The 16,081-nt window shown below is 36.4% G+C and overlaps 1 protein-coding gene across 3 annotated transcripts in view; it reads left to right on the plus strand.

The window, feature by feature from the left end:
• The window catches only part of STX18 (syntaxin 18), a 59,563-nt gene that overhangs the window by 22,924 nt on the left and 20,558 nt on the right, over nucleotides 1-16,081 (plus strand). For 2 of the 3 annotated variants that reach the window (XM_066185449.1, XM_066185450.1), the window contains one exon: nucleotides 10,362-10,429. In XM_066185449.1, the coding sequence (XP_066041546.1) occupies nucleotides 10,362-10,429 (68 nt within the window). Of the gene's footprint in view, nucleotides 1-10,361; nucleotides 10,430-13,710; nucleotides 13,768-16,081 lie in introns of those variants that run through there. The other variant, XM_066185452.1, reaches the window with a different exon arrangement.

Consider the following 16,081-nt stretch of genomic DNA (forward strand, 5'->3'; position numbering starts at 1 on the left):
CACGACTTGAAATCTTGTCAGGGATTTCTGCTTTCAGTGATTAAAAAAAATGTGTTTGAATTGTCAGTATTACTCAGATGTGAGAGAATAGCATTGATTTCCCTTTTAATTGCAGCTAAAACTTTCTCCTCGCAAATTCTGCAAGCACTTGCTATTGAGAAATTTTTGTGTGGCTGTTTTTTTCAGGGAGAAATTATTCTCCCCATGGTGGGGGCATCTTTTTCATGGGCAAAACAGCTGGCAAATACCCCTAGTCAGATGAAAACCAGCATGAAAACCATTTTGTGATGAGCAAATCCTGAGGTTCAGAGTTACTTTTGTTGAACACTTCATATGTTACCTTGGGAGTGTAGTGGTCATTTGGTAGTTGACTTAATGGAAATGCAGAAGGGCAATGCGCTCTAAAGGAAAAGATTCTTCTCTTGGATTTTGGTCATATCAGAAGATTCTCGAGTGGGAACACTACAAGGTGTCTTTGTTCTGTGATGCTTTTAGTCCCACTTGTGCTCTGATAAACTTCTGGCCCTTGCTGTGGAGTTGAGAACCTGTCATAGTTTCCCTTGATAACAATTTGTAAGACACTTGTTTCTCAGAAAGGGACAGGATGAAGGGAATTGGATAATACTTGGATTTCAGATTGACCGTTATTATTCCTCTGTGGTCCAAGAGTTATTAAAAGGATTATCCTTTTTTTGTTTGTTTGGGGTTTTTTGTGGTGTTTTGTTTTGTTTTGTTTTGTTTTGGGTTTTTTTTTTTTTGCTGCTTTATTTTTCCTCACCTCAGTTTGCTGTTATAAGGACTAGCGGAGAAGAGCTATTTCCCCCAGGGATGGAGGAGGTATTTTTTCTTGTATGGTTCTGTTTCCTAGGTGCTCTAACAAAGGAGTAGTGGCTTGCTCAGAAAAGGCAGTGAAGCAGAGCATTTGAAGTGGGGCAGAGGAGGAGATGTGTGTGCCTCATGGAACAGCTCTCTCTGGGTTTCCTGAGGATGAGAATGCCTCTCAGTGCATCACCCTGCGTCAGCCATGGAAGAGCTTAGAGCTACCAGGGCCCAGGAAGTCTCTATCATTTAGGGCTGAGGATCCACTCTTGGGGTTTCCTGTTACATAAGAAGGGGCAGAAAGGGCCCTTTGTCTTAATTTTTATGCTGATACCATAAAGCACTTGGATTAAAACCTTAATGTGTACAGAATCGGCTTATTTCCAGTATATTTATTTATTGCTTTTGTGACTGATCTATGCACGTTCTTTACATAAGGATTAATAAACATCTCGTTTCTAACTGGATGTTTTTCTTGGTGTTTTAGTGGGGGAGAAACTTACTTGGTATAAATGCTAGAGCAACCACTAAAATAATGTTCAGTCTGTATAATACAAATTAGGGTGTTGAAACATAGTAGAAGTGTTTTTGCACTAAGAACATTGTTGTACCAGTGATGAAAATCCAGGAGAAAACTTGCCCGTCTGAATAGTATTTGACAAGAGTTGTAGCATTTTGAGACAGAATATGTGTTCTATCGGTTCGTGCTCTGTATCAGTATGGGTGTATGAATATAAGTACACCGAAAATGTAGAGCTCTGAGCGGGAAGGGAGTGCGGAGGCTGAGCGAGGCTCGGCCCCGGCCCCGGGCTCGGCTGCTGCCCCGGGCTCGGCCGCTGCCCCGGGCTCAGCTCCTGCGGTGCCCTGCAGTGGCTTTCCTCTGAAGCAGATTCCGCTTAGTCCCAAAGTGAAGCACATGCCATGGAACTCTCTGAATTGCACTGCAAAAGCCTTTCAGAAAATCAAAAGATTTAATAATAATAATGGCTAGAAAGAGTAACCATGTATTACTGAGTGTCTGTTAAATGAGGCTGGACATCTCTCTTTGTATCGTAGAACATCTTAGAGTCAAGAATATGTAGTACTAAAATGAGCTCAGACTGTGAGAACAAGGGAGAAGGAAAATATCTCTTACAGAAAAGACAGAAGCAGTGCTGAATGCAGTTACTGAAAGGTTGTAAATGGAGCATTTTCAACAGCAGGGATAAAGGCCAATTATTGCAAATACATATTTTGACCAATTTCCTTGTATCTCTCAACCAAAACATTCCCCACAGTTGTTGTGGGGTATATATTTTAGTCAATGAGGTTTTGGATGATTGTGTAAAAATATAAATGTTGAAGAAAGTTATGATTAGAGTTTGACAATAAACAAGGAAAAGGGAAATAGTAAGTTTTATTAAAATCAGATGTTGTGCTCTTTCTTTTTTTTTAAATTGAAAGTATTTGTTGCCACTGACAATAAATGAAAACTAGTTACTAAAACCATTGAGCAGGATGCTACATTGTAGGAAGCCTACTGTTGATTTTTTCGGGTCATCTCATGTTCCTATTGACTGTCAACAGACCATTTTCAGAATATCAAGACGTGCTTCTGTATGTGATAGTGTCAAACCAGTGTGTTCCCATAACAGCTAAGGCAACAGTGACAAAATTAATGCAGACCTGTATCTTAAAGTCTATGTGTATTGCATTTTTCTGGTTCAGAGCTGAAATTCAGTATTTCTAAGGAATTATTACCCTAAAAAATAAGACTTTTTTTCCCTTTCTGTTTACAAATGCCTGAAGTACAAAGCATTAGAAACAGTTTTTAGGATATACAATATATTTGAGGATAATTTCCCAAAAAAACCCCCCAAAAAACCCACCAAACAAAACAAAAAACCCCCAGTGACTTCAAAGTAATTTTTGTATACACATGGAATTTGCTGTCAATACCATATACATTTTTAAAACATTTATCCACCTTATCCCCAAATAACAGTCCAGTGAAACCTTCACCCAGTGATAATACTGTGTACTTTCAGTCTTTATTGTGGTCAGTGGGGAACTGGAGTTTTTGAGCTCTTGGATCTTAATTTTGTTTGACTCTTATTATTTTTATTGAATGTCAAATGTTAGCAGTTGTGTCACAAAATTGGAAGAATAATTTTTTTCTTTATATATTTGAGGAATCTTACACTAACTCTGGATTATTTTGATAGAAAGCATAGTAAGATGAAATGTGAGGCTTTTAGGCTGATAGTGAGTTACTGACTACCAAATTTTCCATTGTGGGTAATTAAAAATGAATAAAAAATAAAAATAAATGCAGATTTAAAGTGCACTTTAGAGGCAAAGTATTTAAATGTAAACTGACGGTAGCATAAATCAATGAGACAATTTTTGAACCACAGACAGTATATATAAAGATATGTTAATTAAAGCAGGAAGTAAAAAAAGAAGAAAAAGGTTTAGAGCCAATTGGGTTTGTTTGTTTGCTTTAATGTACAAGACAGTGCTCTTTACATTTTCCTTTTTGACAGTTTGATATTAAGCAAATTGAAGTGTTTTCTACTCCAGACCAGGTATCAGGAAATTGGCTTTGCTTCTTACTGCAATTTAAAGGTTTCTTAATCACTTTGTTAATGTGCACCAAATACTGCCTGTGGTATTCTGCAGACAGGTTGTAACTTCCAATATTCTGCAATGGCTAATGAAGTCTTCTGCGGTGATTCCTTAAAATTTTACTTTAATTTTATATTTTAGAATGGTGTTGTTTTAAATTAGAAAAATATTGATAATATTAAACATTTCTAAAATATTTAAATTTTTTTTTTCCATATTTACCTTGAAATTTCAAGTAGCCTCCCTCTTCCTTTTCATGGCTTTTAATTGAATAAATTCAGTTTCGAATGTTCTTATCCCATATAACACACATTTTGGTAACATGACCACCCCCATTCTTGGTTAATTCCTTTGCTTCAAATGCAAGACTAGTAATAAACTGCAATAAAAATGTTTCTCTCCCTGTTGCTGTAATGTATATGCTGATGTAAAGCAGAAACTGAACCAAGTCACAATTTTCCTGAGATTAGAGGTAGCCAGGCTGGCTGTCTCCTCGCCTCCTGCTCCCCACTTCCAGCTCCGGGCCACCCCCACGCCACAGTTTAGATATTATTTGCTCTTTTGGGTCTCAGATTACGAGAGCAATTGATCTGCGTGACCTATTTTAGAAACTTTCACGTTTGCTGGGGAAACCTAAACCGAATGTATCCCCTCCAGAGCCGAATCAGCTGCAAACTGGCCGGTTGACGTGTGGAGGCGGCCGCTGTGTCCCTGCCGTCAATCCTGGGGGCACAGCTCCACCTCACGGCGTGCTGGGAACTCGCCAGCAAATCCTTTCCAGAACAGGCTTCACGCGATTAAATTCAGAGTTCCGGCTCCCCGTTCAAACTTTGGTTTAATTTGATTGGTTTAATCTCTGTTACAAGTCACTGTACCAGCGAATTATATAATTATATCTTTTGAAGGTTCCAGTTGAAATGTAGAATCCAAGTTACAGTGCTTTAAATACGAAAATCTCGTCAGTTCTTAGCAATATCCAGCCTGTGTTGATTCCATGGGCTGACAGTGCTTGAAATACAGCCAGTGTGGAACATGGCCTGTCCTGTATTTTTAAAAAGTTCATATATCTAATCAAAGGTAGTTTGTACTGGAAAAGTTCTCTGTAGGAGTATTTCTGCATCAAAACGTTTTGAACTAGTTTTCACCTGCAATAGTTTAGGTAAGCGCCAAAACTCTTACTTTAAGATTAAGTTAATATAAATTGTGCTTCCATTTATAGTGTCTGTTCTGTTTGGGTTTTACTCCAGACTTCTGAAAACACTTTTGTTACATGCACTAATCATGGAAAATTGCCTTTTTTTTTTTTTTTTTTTTTGGGGGGGGGGGTGGGGTGGGGAGGTTGTACTTTTTGTTAATATGATTTAGACGTTGGAAAAACAAGTTTATGTTCTTACACTAATTACTGTATCTCCTCCTAGTACTGAGATTGTACTTGTTTTGGTCAGAAACATACAGTTCCTGTTTATAAGCTAATGTCTTACTGAAATTCAGAATTCCCCTTGACATAGGCAATGAGCATGTTTGGCTTGACTGTATGTTTGGAATTGAAAACATGATAGGTGTCTAGATATTAATATTATAACAATCTTAAATTTTCCACTTTTTGCAAAGGGGCTTGTAAAATATTGTCGCCTTTCCATGAAGCTGTACATGGAATCTATAGCTGAAATCTATTTAGGTAAGATGTTGGAGATAATGTTTTTCAAACATATTGGAGAATTAAATGTAAACTTTTGCTCAGGGTTTTTTGCCCCCCTGTTTTAAGGGTTACTATGGCACCGTGGTCAGTAGTACTTGTTAGTGCTCCTGAATCAACAGTAAATACCATGTCTCTCACAACATTGACAAAAGCTTTTCTATTATGTTTTGGGTTTAAGTAATTTTTAAAGTTTCTTTTAACAAAGTACACCTTTTAAAAAATTCAGAGTGGCAATACAGCGCGAAGTGTAACGGTCGATTTTATACGGTGGGAAATAGTTGCGCATTGTTCTGATGGAAGAGTAAATTTGATAAAACGCTATATTTGTTCAGTGAAAATGTCTATTCAGCACGGTTGAATTCTCTCTACAATATGTCACGGGAACCTACTCCAATCATTTTAATCGTAAACAATGCTGCTGCTTCTTGCAGTGGGTTAAATGCATGCAAATTGGAACCTACTGTTTCATGAGTGATCAATTCTTTGTTGGGAGTGGAAAGAAATGCTGTATGTATTGCTGAGCGACTGAAGGAAGCATAGTCAGCGTCTTCGTTCTAAAGTCTTTGAGTCTCATCAAGATGCTGCTTCGGAGGCAATGCTTTCCTGTTTCTCATCTTTTAAAATAACTTAGCCTGCTCTGAAATCACTAGAAAAATCTCTGAACAGAGGAACATCTACCATTTCTAGTGCAGACCCCAAGTATAAATAGAGCTATGCGTGCCACCTGTGGTAGCAGATGGCATCCATTCACAGCTTCTTTTTGTGTTGGACCTGCATAAGATGCAATAATTGCTTTTATGATTTAATAAGAGTTGTTTAAAAAATCTGTAGTGGCAATAAAACACTGATATATGTATTAAAGAGGTAGTTTACAGTGAGGATCAAGTGCAAACTGGAACCTAAAGTAACTTTAAAAGTTACGTTATATACTTTAATGTTAATTTATAGTGTTTTTCACTTGGATGATGTTGATGCTTCTGTTTGCCACATAGTGGCAAACTGCTGCTGCTTCACTGTAGAGAATCAATTGGTTTTTCATGATCAGAACGACACTTAAGAGTTTTTAAATAATACCTGGAGTCTCCAGATTCAGTACCTGAGCCTAGGAGGTTATCATGTTGAATTTTTAGGTTGTAATTAAATATACCTTATCCATTCATGGCAGATGCATCTTGTAGGAAGTTCCCTACTGGTGCTTTTCAGCTCCTGCCCTCCCTTGGTGGCACCCAACTGCTGCTGTTACACGTGTTTGTGGAGCTGAAATGTAAGAAATGAATCCTTTCCAGAAAAGTAATTTAAAAAAAAAGTAATTTCAGTGTTTTGGGATGTGATATTGACCCTGAAAGGAGTGTCAGTGGGAATGGGAAGAGAAGAGAGAGAGCCTGGAGGTTCCTAAGTGGTCTTCATTGTTAGAAGGAACATAACCCACTGGATTCTGTTAGTGAACAGAAGCTCAAGAAGATGCTGTTGCTGTAATGATATAACTGGTTCTCACAATATTGTGAGGAAAGGTATTTTATTCCCCTGATTCCCTTAGAAATGTCAGTTATCTGGAAATTCAGCAGCATTCTTCTCTGTAAGATAAGTTTAGTTGTTATGTAGTGCAAGAGTGCTGCAACTACGAAGGGCTCTTCTCTAAGCCCTCCTATCTCTGCAGGGTTGGTGGGGGAAGAAAGGAAATAATTTCTTTATTTTAGGGTTGAAAGAAAGGCTTGTTTCTCCGCTCCAGACTTTTGGAGAAAAAGTCATTTTCCAGATGCAAAGAATGAGAACCATGATGAGAGGCCAATACTCAGATGTGTTTGTGCTTCTTCAAATTGCTCTCATCTATCCTTTTGACACCTGTGTCAACTGCTGGTATAAAGGTTTTGAAAACAGGCATGTAAAGCAAATTGGAAGCTGCAGTTATGATGGATGGGTAAATGGAGTGAAAAAATGGGTGTGCTGAAATGCAAGTGGGATTTAAAATTCTACTAGATCCACTTGAAAGATTAGTTAGTGAAGATATGAAAATTTATCCCAGAGGCAGTGGAAAGCAGGATGAGAAAGATGGCCTGGCCAAGAAAACTGTTGCAGAAGGGAAGACTTTTTTACAGAGATAAAGTTAGGTTTGGCCAAATTCACAATGAGTTGCTAATGATATTAAACCCCTCCTAAAGTTAAAATACTCTTTAGCTATGTTAATAAAAAGACTATCAGCAAAAAGTGTGGATTTGTCATGCAAATGGAGTATAGGTGAGTAATGGTTTACTCATGTACTCTGGACTGAATTAATAAGGAAAAAGCCATGGACCAGTGGGGGTAAAAGCTAGATACATACTGGGATCTAGAAAAATAGTAGAAAAAAGGTGTTTCCAGCAAAAATGGTTACAAAGTAACTGACACCAGTGAATGCCTTTCTAGTCATTTGCATTGGAAATGGATAGTTACAAACTAGAACAAATGCAGAGGAAAGCTGTGGGTTCCGCAACTTCAGAACTGTTTTGTGAGAAGGAAATAAAAGGTTGGGGTTATTTGTCTGGGCTACAAAAGGTAGATAGATAGATAGATAGATAGATAGATAGATAGATAGATAGATAGATAGATAGGATTACTGACAGTCAAACATGCAGGGAAGCAGAACTTTTAAGGGAAAGGACCATTCTGAAGCAAAAAGAGATGTATAGAAGTTGGTAATTAGTAAACCTGGAAATTAGACAATAATTTGACAGTAATAAGAGCAATTGGATTCTAATAAAGCCACTCAGGAGTAATAGGGAGAAGCTTTATTCCCTTTAGGCTGAAGCTTGATAACTTTGTAAAGAGTGTGTGGTGGTCCTCTGCTAACACTGGAATAATTGCAAGTTGATGACCCTGGAGGTATCTTCTAGATTTGTGTTTGTATAATGAGGGATATTTTGTGTCTGCAGAAAATCAAGCATAGTGCAAAAAAAAATCAGTTTTTTAAAAAAAATTAATATTCCCTTCCTTTAATGCTAGTGAAACCTTCTTTTTTTTAAAAAAAAAAAGTTAATTTTGCTCATATGGTTATGACAAATTGAATTCAAAGCTATGCCAGTAGTGCATGGTAACAAAAGGCGAAAGAAATATCTGCAGTGCAGGATTGCAGAAGGTGCTGTTAGAATTTAAGGGAAACTAAAACAAGAAGTCTCACTTCTGATGCAAATCTTGGGAACTAGGAGCTTGATGTGAGTATGGGCATAATGGTGTCATTCTAAATTCATGAAAATAGCTTTACAAATGAAGGAGAGGCAAAGTGGGGTCAGTGCAATTCAAACACATGATGACAATTTTAGCCTAAATAGAATGCTCTTTGTGACTAGATGAATTAATTACTGTAAGACAGTGCTCTTGCTTGTCATTCTGATTCTTTCTGCTTGTTAATCACTCCTAAATTGTACCTATTGCAGTAATATTAAGATTTATTTCTTACAAAATTTTGCTTATCTATATTCTAGTTTAGTGCTCGTGCGTTAATGTAAATGTTTTGGAATGTTTCTTATTTTACATTTGTTTTGTCATCTGTAGTACTTTCTTTCTGCCTATTAAATATTATTGTTCCACTAGAACACTGTATAACTGTTTTAGATGTTTTGCTTTCATAGTCTAGCGTGATTTATCTATTCAGCAAATTCGATGACATACCAAGTCTGAGCTGAGAACGAGATTATACAATATCTGTACAAATAGTAAGTTCAAGTGGCGATGAGAAGGAAGATCTGTAGAATGATTTAGCTTACTCTTTGTGCCTCATTGGTCTTGTAGCAATTGCAGTATTTCCCTTGCTGTGTATAATGGTGCTAACACACTTTGGGAAACTTCTGAAGGTACTGACAGAACTCAGTTTGCTATGAATGGAATGAAATTTCCTGTGTTAATCACACAGAAAACTTGAAACATGAGAACTGGGAAAATCCTCATCCAATATGATGAATTATACTAAAACTGAAACAGAGCAAATAATAATAATAGAGAAATGGAGGCTTATTTATTTGCACAAGGGAACACTTATCTTGAGTTGTACAAATTACTGTCATCTTACTAAGTACATTTTATTCCTTGCATTTTTTTTCAAATAGCTGCTTTTGAAAAAAAATAATTTGGGGAATTAATCTTCTATTTATCCAAACTATTCTGTGTTCTTTCTCTGTGGGTTTTTTTGTTTATTTAATTGCAAAGATTATTTGCATAAAAATGGGATTTTAAGACTTGAACAGTTTCTGATACTTTTTCCCAGTTACATGGTATAAATTGCATTTACTGTAAATGAAACCAACATTTGTTTTGTAAACTTCCTTGCATGCTTTGTTTACCCAGCATTATTAATTAATATTGGAGAATATGGTTTTTAAAGTTGCCTCAGAAAATATATATTGCTAATGTATAGAATTCTCTTCCCTTTTCCCCCTCCTCATTGTGTCTTCTCATTTCTCTGGTCAATTAAGCTACACTTCAGTAGGGCATTCTCTAAAATAAGCAGCATCTTATGCTACACCAAATCTTTTAAATCAGACTGAAGTTTGCAAGAGTTGTTTCAGGTTTTTTTTCCCAGAAGATCTTTGTAAAGATCTCTTTAAAAAGAAAATGAAGTGATTTATAGTAAAAGTTAACCAGACTGAGGTGGAAATTCAGAAATGGAAATTTGATTGGGATGTATGATCTGGCAAAGCTTACTAATGATTGTCAAATGGTAGAGATACTACTTTACTTTGGGCACAAGCTGGTTACTGTATTATGGCAAAAGTAGAAGTGAGACTACCTTGCCATACGCGCTTTGATACCTGAACTTGAATATGTATATCTGATAAGTAGAGAGTTGAAAAATTTCTTGTGTGGTCTTCCAAAATGAATTTATTTACAAAGTGTACATTAAATTCTGGAGTAATTAAATTCTGGATTGACAATATAGATAATGTTTTGTATTACCACTTTTAATATTTTTAATGTTGAATACTGTAGTTGTATTTACTGTTTAGTTTATGCTTTTTGGGAAGAAGACGTGTTTTTACTTCTGTTCTCCAAGCTGGACCTTCATACAACAGACCTTTTTAGATAATTTTTTATGTATTGACTGCTTGGAAAATGTGAAAATGTGAGTATAAAAGAGTAAATTTTATTGTTCTATTTAATTATAGAATAAGAAATTTATGAATTCGTGTTTGAAGTGTGGAATACTGAACTTCAAACATAAAATTATCAGTTATCTGAAGTTTAATTATGATTTCTATTCATTTAGATTTCTCATATTGGAAAGCTGAAAGATTTTCTCCTACAACACAGGAAGGATTATATTAATGCTTACAGGTAAGTGTGCGCTGTGTTTAAATGGGTTTATCTATTATTTATTTATTTATCTTAATGCTTATAAAGTGAACATCTTTAAAACCTACAGGCATAATGACTACAACCAAAACAGGGATTGTTAATAATTGGCTTACTGTAAACCATTATAAGATAGAAGAATAGTGCTGTCACAGGGAAACAGGGTGCCTGAATAAAATGAGACTCAGAATTTGAACGTGGTTTCTGGCTCTTAGGAGTGAGTTCTGAAAGAAAACAGCCTGGCAGTCAAACTCCCACACCTTTTAAGGACCTGCAGAGTAAATTTCTGAAGTGGTTCCTAGAAATTCAGGTTTTCCCTTCTACTCTATGGTGCTAAACCTACCTGCATGCCAAAGTATAAAGTCAGTAGCATCAGCAGGTCCTGGAGGACAATGATGCAAACTCTTCAGGTTCTGGAATGTGAATTCCAGATGAAGGGCACCAGTGAGGAGATGGTGTCAGGGGACAACAGGACAAGATCTGTTTTTCTGTGCCAAAAACTGTAGGCTTCAGCTCTGGTAGTTACTATTGTGTGAAGATGAAAGTTTTGATTCTCTTCAACCACTAGGAAGCATTCAAAACTTCTATATCTGTTTACTTATTGGTAACTTTAGTAGGAGGATTTTTAGAAGATTAAAATATAAATTTATGTATTGATGTTTGTAAGAAAAAATAATATCTTCTGGTCTGCAGATACTAAATCAAGTTATCATAAGATCTAAATGTTAGTGCAGCCTGTATTTTAGTGAACTGAGTAGAAATCATTCCAGCATTTGAGAAGTGTAAAATTTGCTTTGTAGTGAAACTTTGTTACATGGAAACCGGGTGAATCAGCCCTGTCTGCATTCCAGTTCTGACACAGCCCTGACTAAAGCTGAGCTGTTGATTCGATCAAGGTAGATAAAATGCAGCCTAAAATCGTTTTGGGTTAAAAGCTTCCTAGATACCAAATAAAGGTGCTATCCAGACAGATATCCTTTCCCCAGAAAAGGACAATGAGAATAGATGAGCCATCTGCTATTCCTTAGGTTCAGTTCATATTGAAGGAGCAGTTTTTCTGAGAAACAACTCTAATCCTGAAAGGGTCTGTCACAGTAATAGCAATACTGCCTCATCAGTGGAATCAAAGTGTGTTCTGTGTGATAAGTTATCAGAAGACTTCTGGCATTCTTTTTTTTTTCTTTTTTTTTCTTTTTTTCTTTTTTTTTTTTTTTTTTTTGTCTCCACAAGAGTTTAAAAGCAGTATTTTGTTATTTTGAAAACAAAACAAAAAGATGAGTTCTTTTATATGAGAGGCTGTGGAAGCTTTTCAGTCAATGCTGGTGAAAATGCTGCTCGGGGTGTGCACAGTGCTGTGTGTGAAGTGGATGAGGGATTCTTTTCAAAGGAGCAAGCAGAAGCAATGTACAGCTCCATGTTGTGACTGGCTCCCTGCTTTTCAATGCCTGTTGGAATAGGGCATGAACAACACTAGGTGGAGCCAGCAATTTATTACTGACAAAACTGGGTGTACTGCATGAAAACTTTGTGTGCGTGCAGAGGTTGAGAAACTGCAAATAATTCCAGCAAGAGCAGTCAGTAGCGATTAAATTTTGCGTAGTGTTTGTATTTTATTAACAGTAGTATGCATACAATGGAAGTGATTAGAGTAAAAATGTGTCCGGGTTATTTTAATTTCCAGAAGTTTTTAATGTTCTCTTTGTAAACAAGTTGCAACAAGTTATCATGGTAATTCTCAGTGCTTTTCACCTTCCTCTCCTCCCACCGAAGTCTTCATTAAGGAGAGGAAAGAAGTGTCATTTCCTTTATTAAACCACAAAATAGTCCTGCAGATCTCATCTGTTCTTAATGGACAAACTTTGTTTATGTTTAATTTGACATAAAAGTGTCAAATGATTACTTGTGCTCTTCTACTTCATGAGTGCAAAGAGCATCATAGCATCTGTGCTGTCAGTCTTGCAGTCTTAGCAAATGCCTCACTCACTCAAGAAACAGTTTTAACAACTCTTCAATATTTAAGTAATGGGGACAGTTTTTGAATAATTTAATACTAAAAAGCTATGCTGAAATTTATGTAGGAGATGTCAAATTTCATGAACAAAATTACTACTCTCTATTTTGTCAGTTCTGCTGTTTGTTTTCCCAACTATAGCACGTGTTGGTGAAATTGAGCTTTTGAGTTACCAAGTCATATTATTGTGTGCCTTTTAAAACTTCTTCATAATGTGTTACAGCCAGGTTCTTGAGTGCTTCTTTGACCTTACCTTTGAAGACTATGAATTCTTTAATAATGGAGTTTTTATTTTTGGCATACATGAAATATCCTGCTAAAGAGGGTCTTTAATTCATTTTTAGAGGAAAATTTTTAGCAGTAAGAAAGTCAGTTGACAGAGTGGTTATTTGAAACCAAGGCCCTGACCTATTTTATCAGACTTTAACTACTTAACTGAAATACCTAAACTGACTTAGTAATTGCTTGTTCACCTTCTTTCTTCTTGATTTGGCAATTACCTACAAAATATCTAAGTGACAAAACACAGGAAATTCTTGATGTAGTGATCTAAGCTTGGGGCTTACAGGCCTCTGCACTCTCATACTCCCATTTATTAGGGTTTATTTCCTTTCTCTTAAGTGTAGGGTTTTTGCCTTTTGTGATAAGGAATTTTTTGTTATGGTTTTAACCCCAGCTGGCAGCTCAGCCCTGCAGAGCCACTTGTTCACTGCCCCCATGGTGGGATGGGGGAGAAAACCAGAAGAGTAAAAGTCAGAAAACTTATGGGCTGAGATCAAGGAAGTTTAATAGGGAAAGAAAAAGTCACATGCACAAGGAAAGCAAGGAATTTATTTACCATGGGCAGGCAGATGTTCAGCCATCCCCAGGAAAGCAGGGCTCTATCACACATAACAGAGACAAATGCCATCACTCCAAATGTGTGTCCCCCCCACACCTTCCTCTTTCCCCAGCTGTGTGTGCTGGGCATGAAGCCAAATGATCTGAAATATCCATGTGGACAGCTGACCCCAGCAGGATGTGTCCCCTCCCAGTTCCTTGCACCTGCAGCCTCCTCACTGGTGGGGTGGGATGCAGAGCAGGAAAGGCCTTGGCTCTGTGTAAGCACTGTCCAGCATTAACAAAAACATCTCTTATCAGTGTTGAGTTACCAGCACTGTTTCTAACACAAATTCAGAACGCCAACCCCGTACTTGCTGCTGGGAAGAAAATTAATTGTATCCTAAGCAAAACCAGTGCACACAAGTTGATCACTCTTCCTGGAAAGGAGAAGACAGGGACTCTTGAGTCCTGAAGTTGTTTACAAAATGTGGGTACTTTTTCATATCTTCTTATTAAGCAGTAACTCCTTTCAGAAGAGGATTTCAGATGAGGTCCCATTTTTAGTACATTGACTGCTATACATCCTATATTCTTCCTCTCAGTCCATTTGCTATAATGTTTTCCTACATTGCTTTTTACACTGTGCTAGGAGAGATCCTGTCTTCAGTCTTAGGTGATTTGTCTAAAGTCTCATCTATGAACAACTTGTGCCTTTGCATTTCATCATCAGCTCCTTCATGGTTATGATCACTGAACCACCAAGACAATTCATATGTTTGTGTTAATATACTTCAAGGAACTAACTGTAATGCCTTAACACCTGGAAATTTGAAATGATCCTCTTGGGATTCCTTCAAAGTCTTTAGTTTCTCTGAAGGATCTTTCAAGGTTTAGGCAGTTTAAAGATCAGTCATTCCTACTGTTTTAATGAGAATGTTTAATTGGAAAGGATTTGTGAGTATTCTAGATTTCTATCACAGAACACCTCATACTTAAAAGAAAAATACTTGAGAGAAGAGCTTTCCATCTGGGATTATTAGACATCTAATTAATTGTGTTTTGCAACTGCAGAGATACTTATGTAGTTGATCAGTGTAGTGTAGATTACTTTGGAATAGAAATATCACTTCTTCCATCAGAAAGGCTGCATGGGTGGCTCTTGATGTATCTTCATTACTCGCTTCTATGGTCCTTCTGTGCAGTTAAGTGTTGGAACATTTGTTGTCAATTGCAAATAATATACCTTAAAAAGTTACTAACAAATTATCTTTCTGTCTTGAAAAATAATGTTTGTGCCCAGTAATTATTCCTCCTGCCCTAGCATTTATCTGTCTCTGTCTTAAGGCAATAAATCAGTTACATCATTTGCCACTTACTAGAAAATCAATGAATGCTTACACAGCGTTTTGTGGAGAATGTTTCCTTGTATTTAATGATAAAAGAAATAGCCATTAAAGGACTCTAAAAGTAGTATTTTACTGACTCCTGTACAATGCCAGGCTGAATTATTTTTTTGACTTAGTCACACTTTTACAAGAAGCAAGGCCTGCTTTGTTGTATTGAGGTAGTAAAACATGTAAAGGTCTCTAAAGGCTTCTTCCTGGAGGAGTATATTTTTCTGTTCTCCAGGGAGTTATTTTCAAATAATTTATCTACTTTTATTTTCTTTTTTAATGACACTAAATTCATTTATCACATTTCAGAAATAGTAATTTTTCATAGTAGCACTCTGGAATATCTCAGCAGTATTTTACAAAACTGAAAATGCTATTTCAGGTATGCCTGTATTGCCTATTCTAGTAGCTGAAGCTTCAACACAGAATAAAAAAAAAAAAAACTGTAAAAGTTGTTGTGGAATGTTTTGTCACTTGAATTGACGACCTTTTAGCTTGGATTTATATCAGACAGCATTTGGATGGAAAAAGGCAGTAAATGAAAGTGCATAAAACTCAGTTAAGTAAGAAATCAAACAATTTAAAATATACTAGATGCTCAAAGAGAAGAATGTGACTGCTCTATTTGCAGCTAAAGGTAAAACATACTCGTATGTGCACTTACAGCATGGGGAGCATTTTTGTATGGATTTGCAAGGCAGTATCTGCAGCTGGTAAGTTGGGCAAATCTCTATTATTTTACAACTCATTTTTTTCTGCTTATTTCTTCTCTCTCTTTTATAATACACTATCGGAAGAAAATCAGATTTTTCTTCTTGATTTGTTACCTTTATTGGATTAGTAAGCAGAAGATATTTTATGTACCAGAGGAATTACTAATTCCAAAAGCTAATGTAGCATCGTTTTTGCTTCCTTGTGCTTTGCCAGCTAAATAGGATCATAGAAATGTTAGGCTGGAAGGACCATGGCTGAAACATCCAAAAAGAGAATGACTAGTGTTTTGCTTGCTTTTAAATATTTCTTTCTGTGAAGATTTCATATTCTCATTCTGCTTTTTCCTGTTTCCCTATCCATGTTACTAGAATAATGTATCCCAGACTTTTTATACAACAACTTGTTGTTTTTGTTGTTTGGTTTGTGATCCAGTATGATCCCAGATGACTTTCTGAAGAACTGTTGTTCCCCATTCTCTGTAGGTTCAGATAATTGTTCTTGCTGCAGCAAAGAGCTTCTGATCATTCCTTATTCAAATTTTGTGTCATTTCTCCAGGCAATATTATTTTGAATTGAAGTGTTGTTCTCTTGATAAGGTTTTAATATGCTTAACTTTATGCCTCTAGGTGTTTACTAAGTATATACTCCATTCTGCTGAGTTACTAATGAAAGTATTAAATAGCATCAGATTCG

Source organism: Chamaea fasciata, unplaced genomic scaffold, assembly GCF_029207755.1.
Source record: "Chamaea fasciata isolate MVZ Bird 193981 ecotype frontalis unplaced genomic scaffold, bChaFas1.0.hap1 SCAF_6, whole genome shotgun sequence".
NCBI lineage: Eukaryota > Metazoa > Chordata > Aves > Passeriformes > Sylviidae > Chamaea > Chamaea fasciata.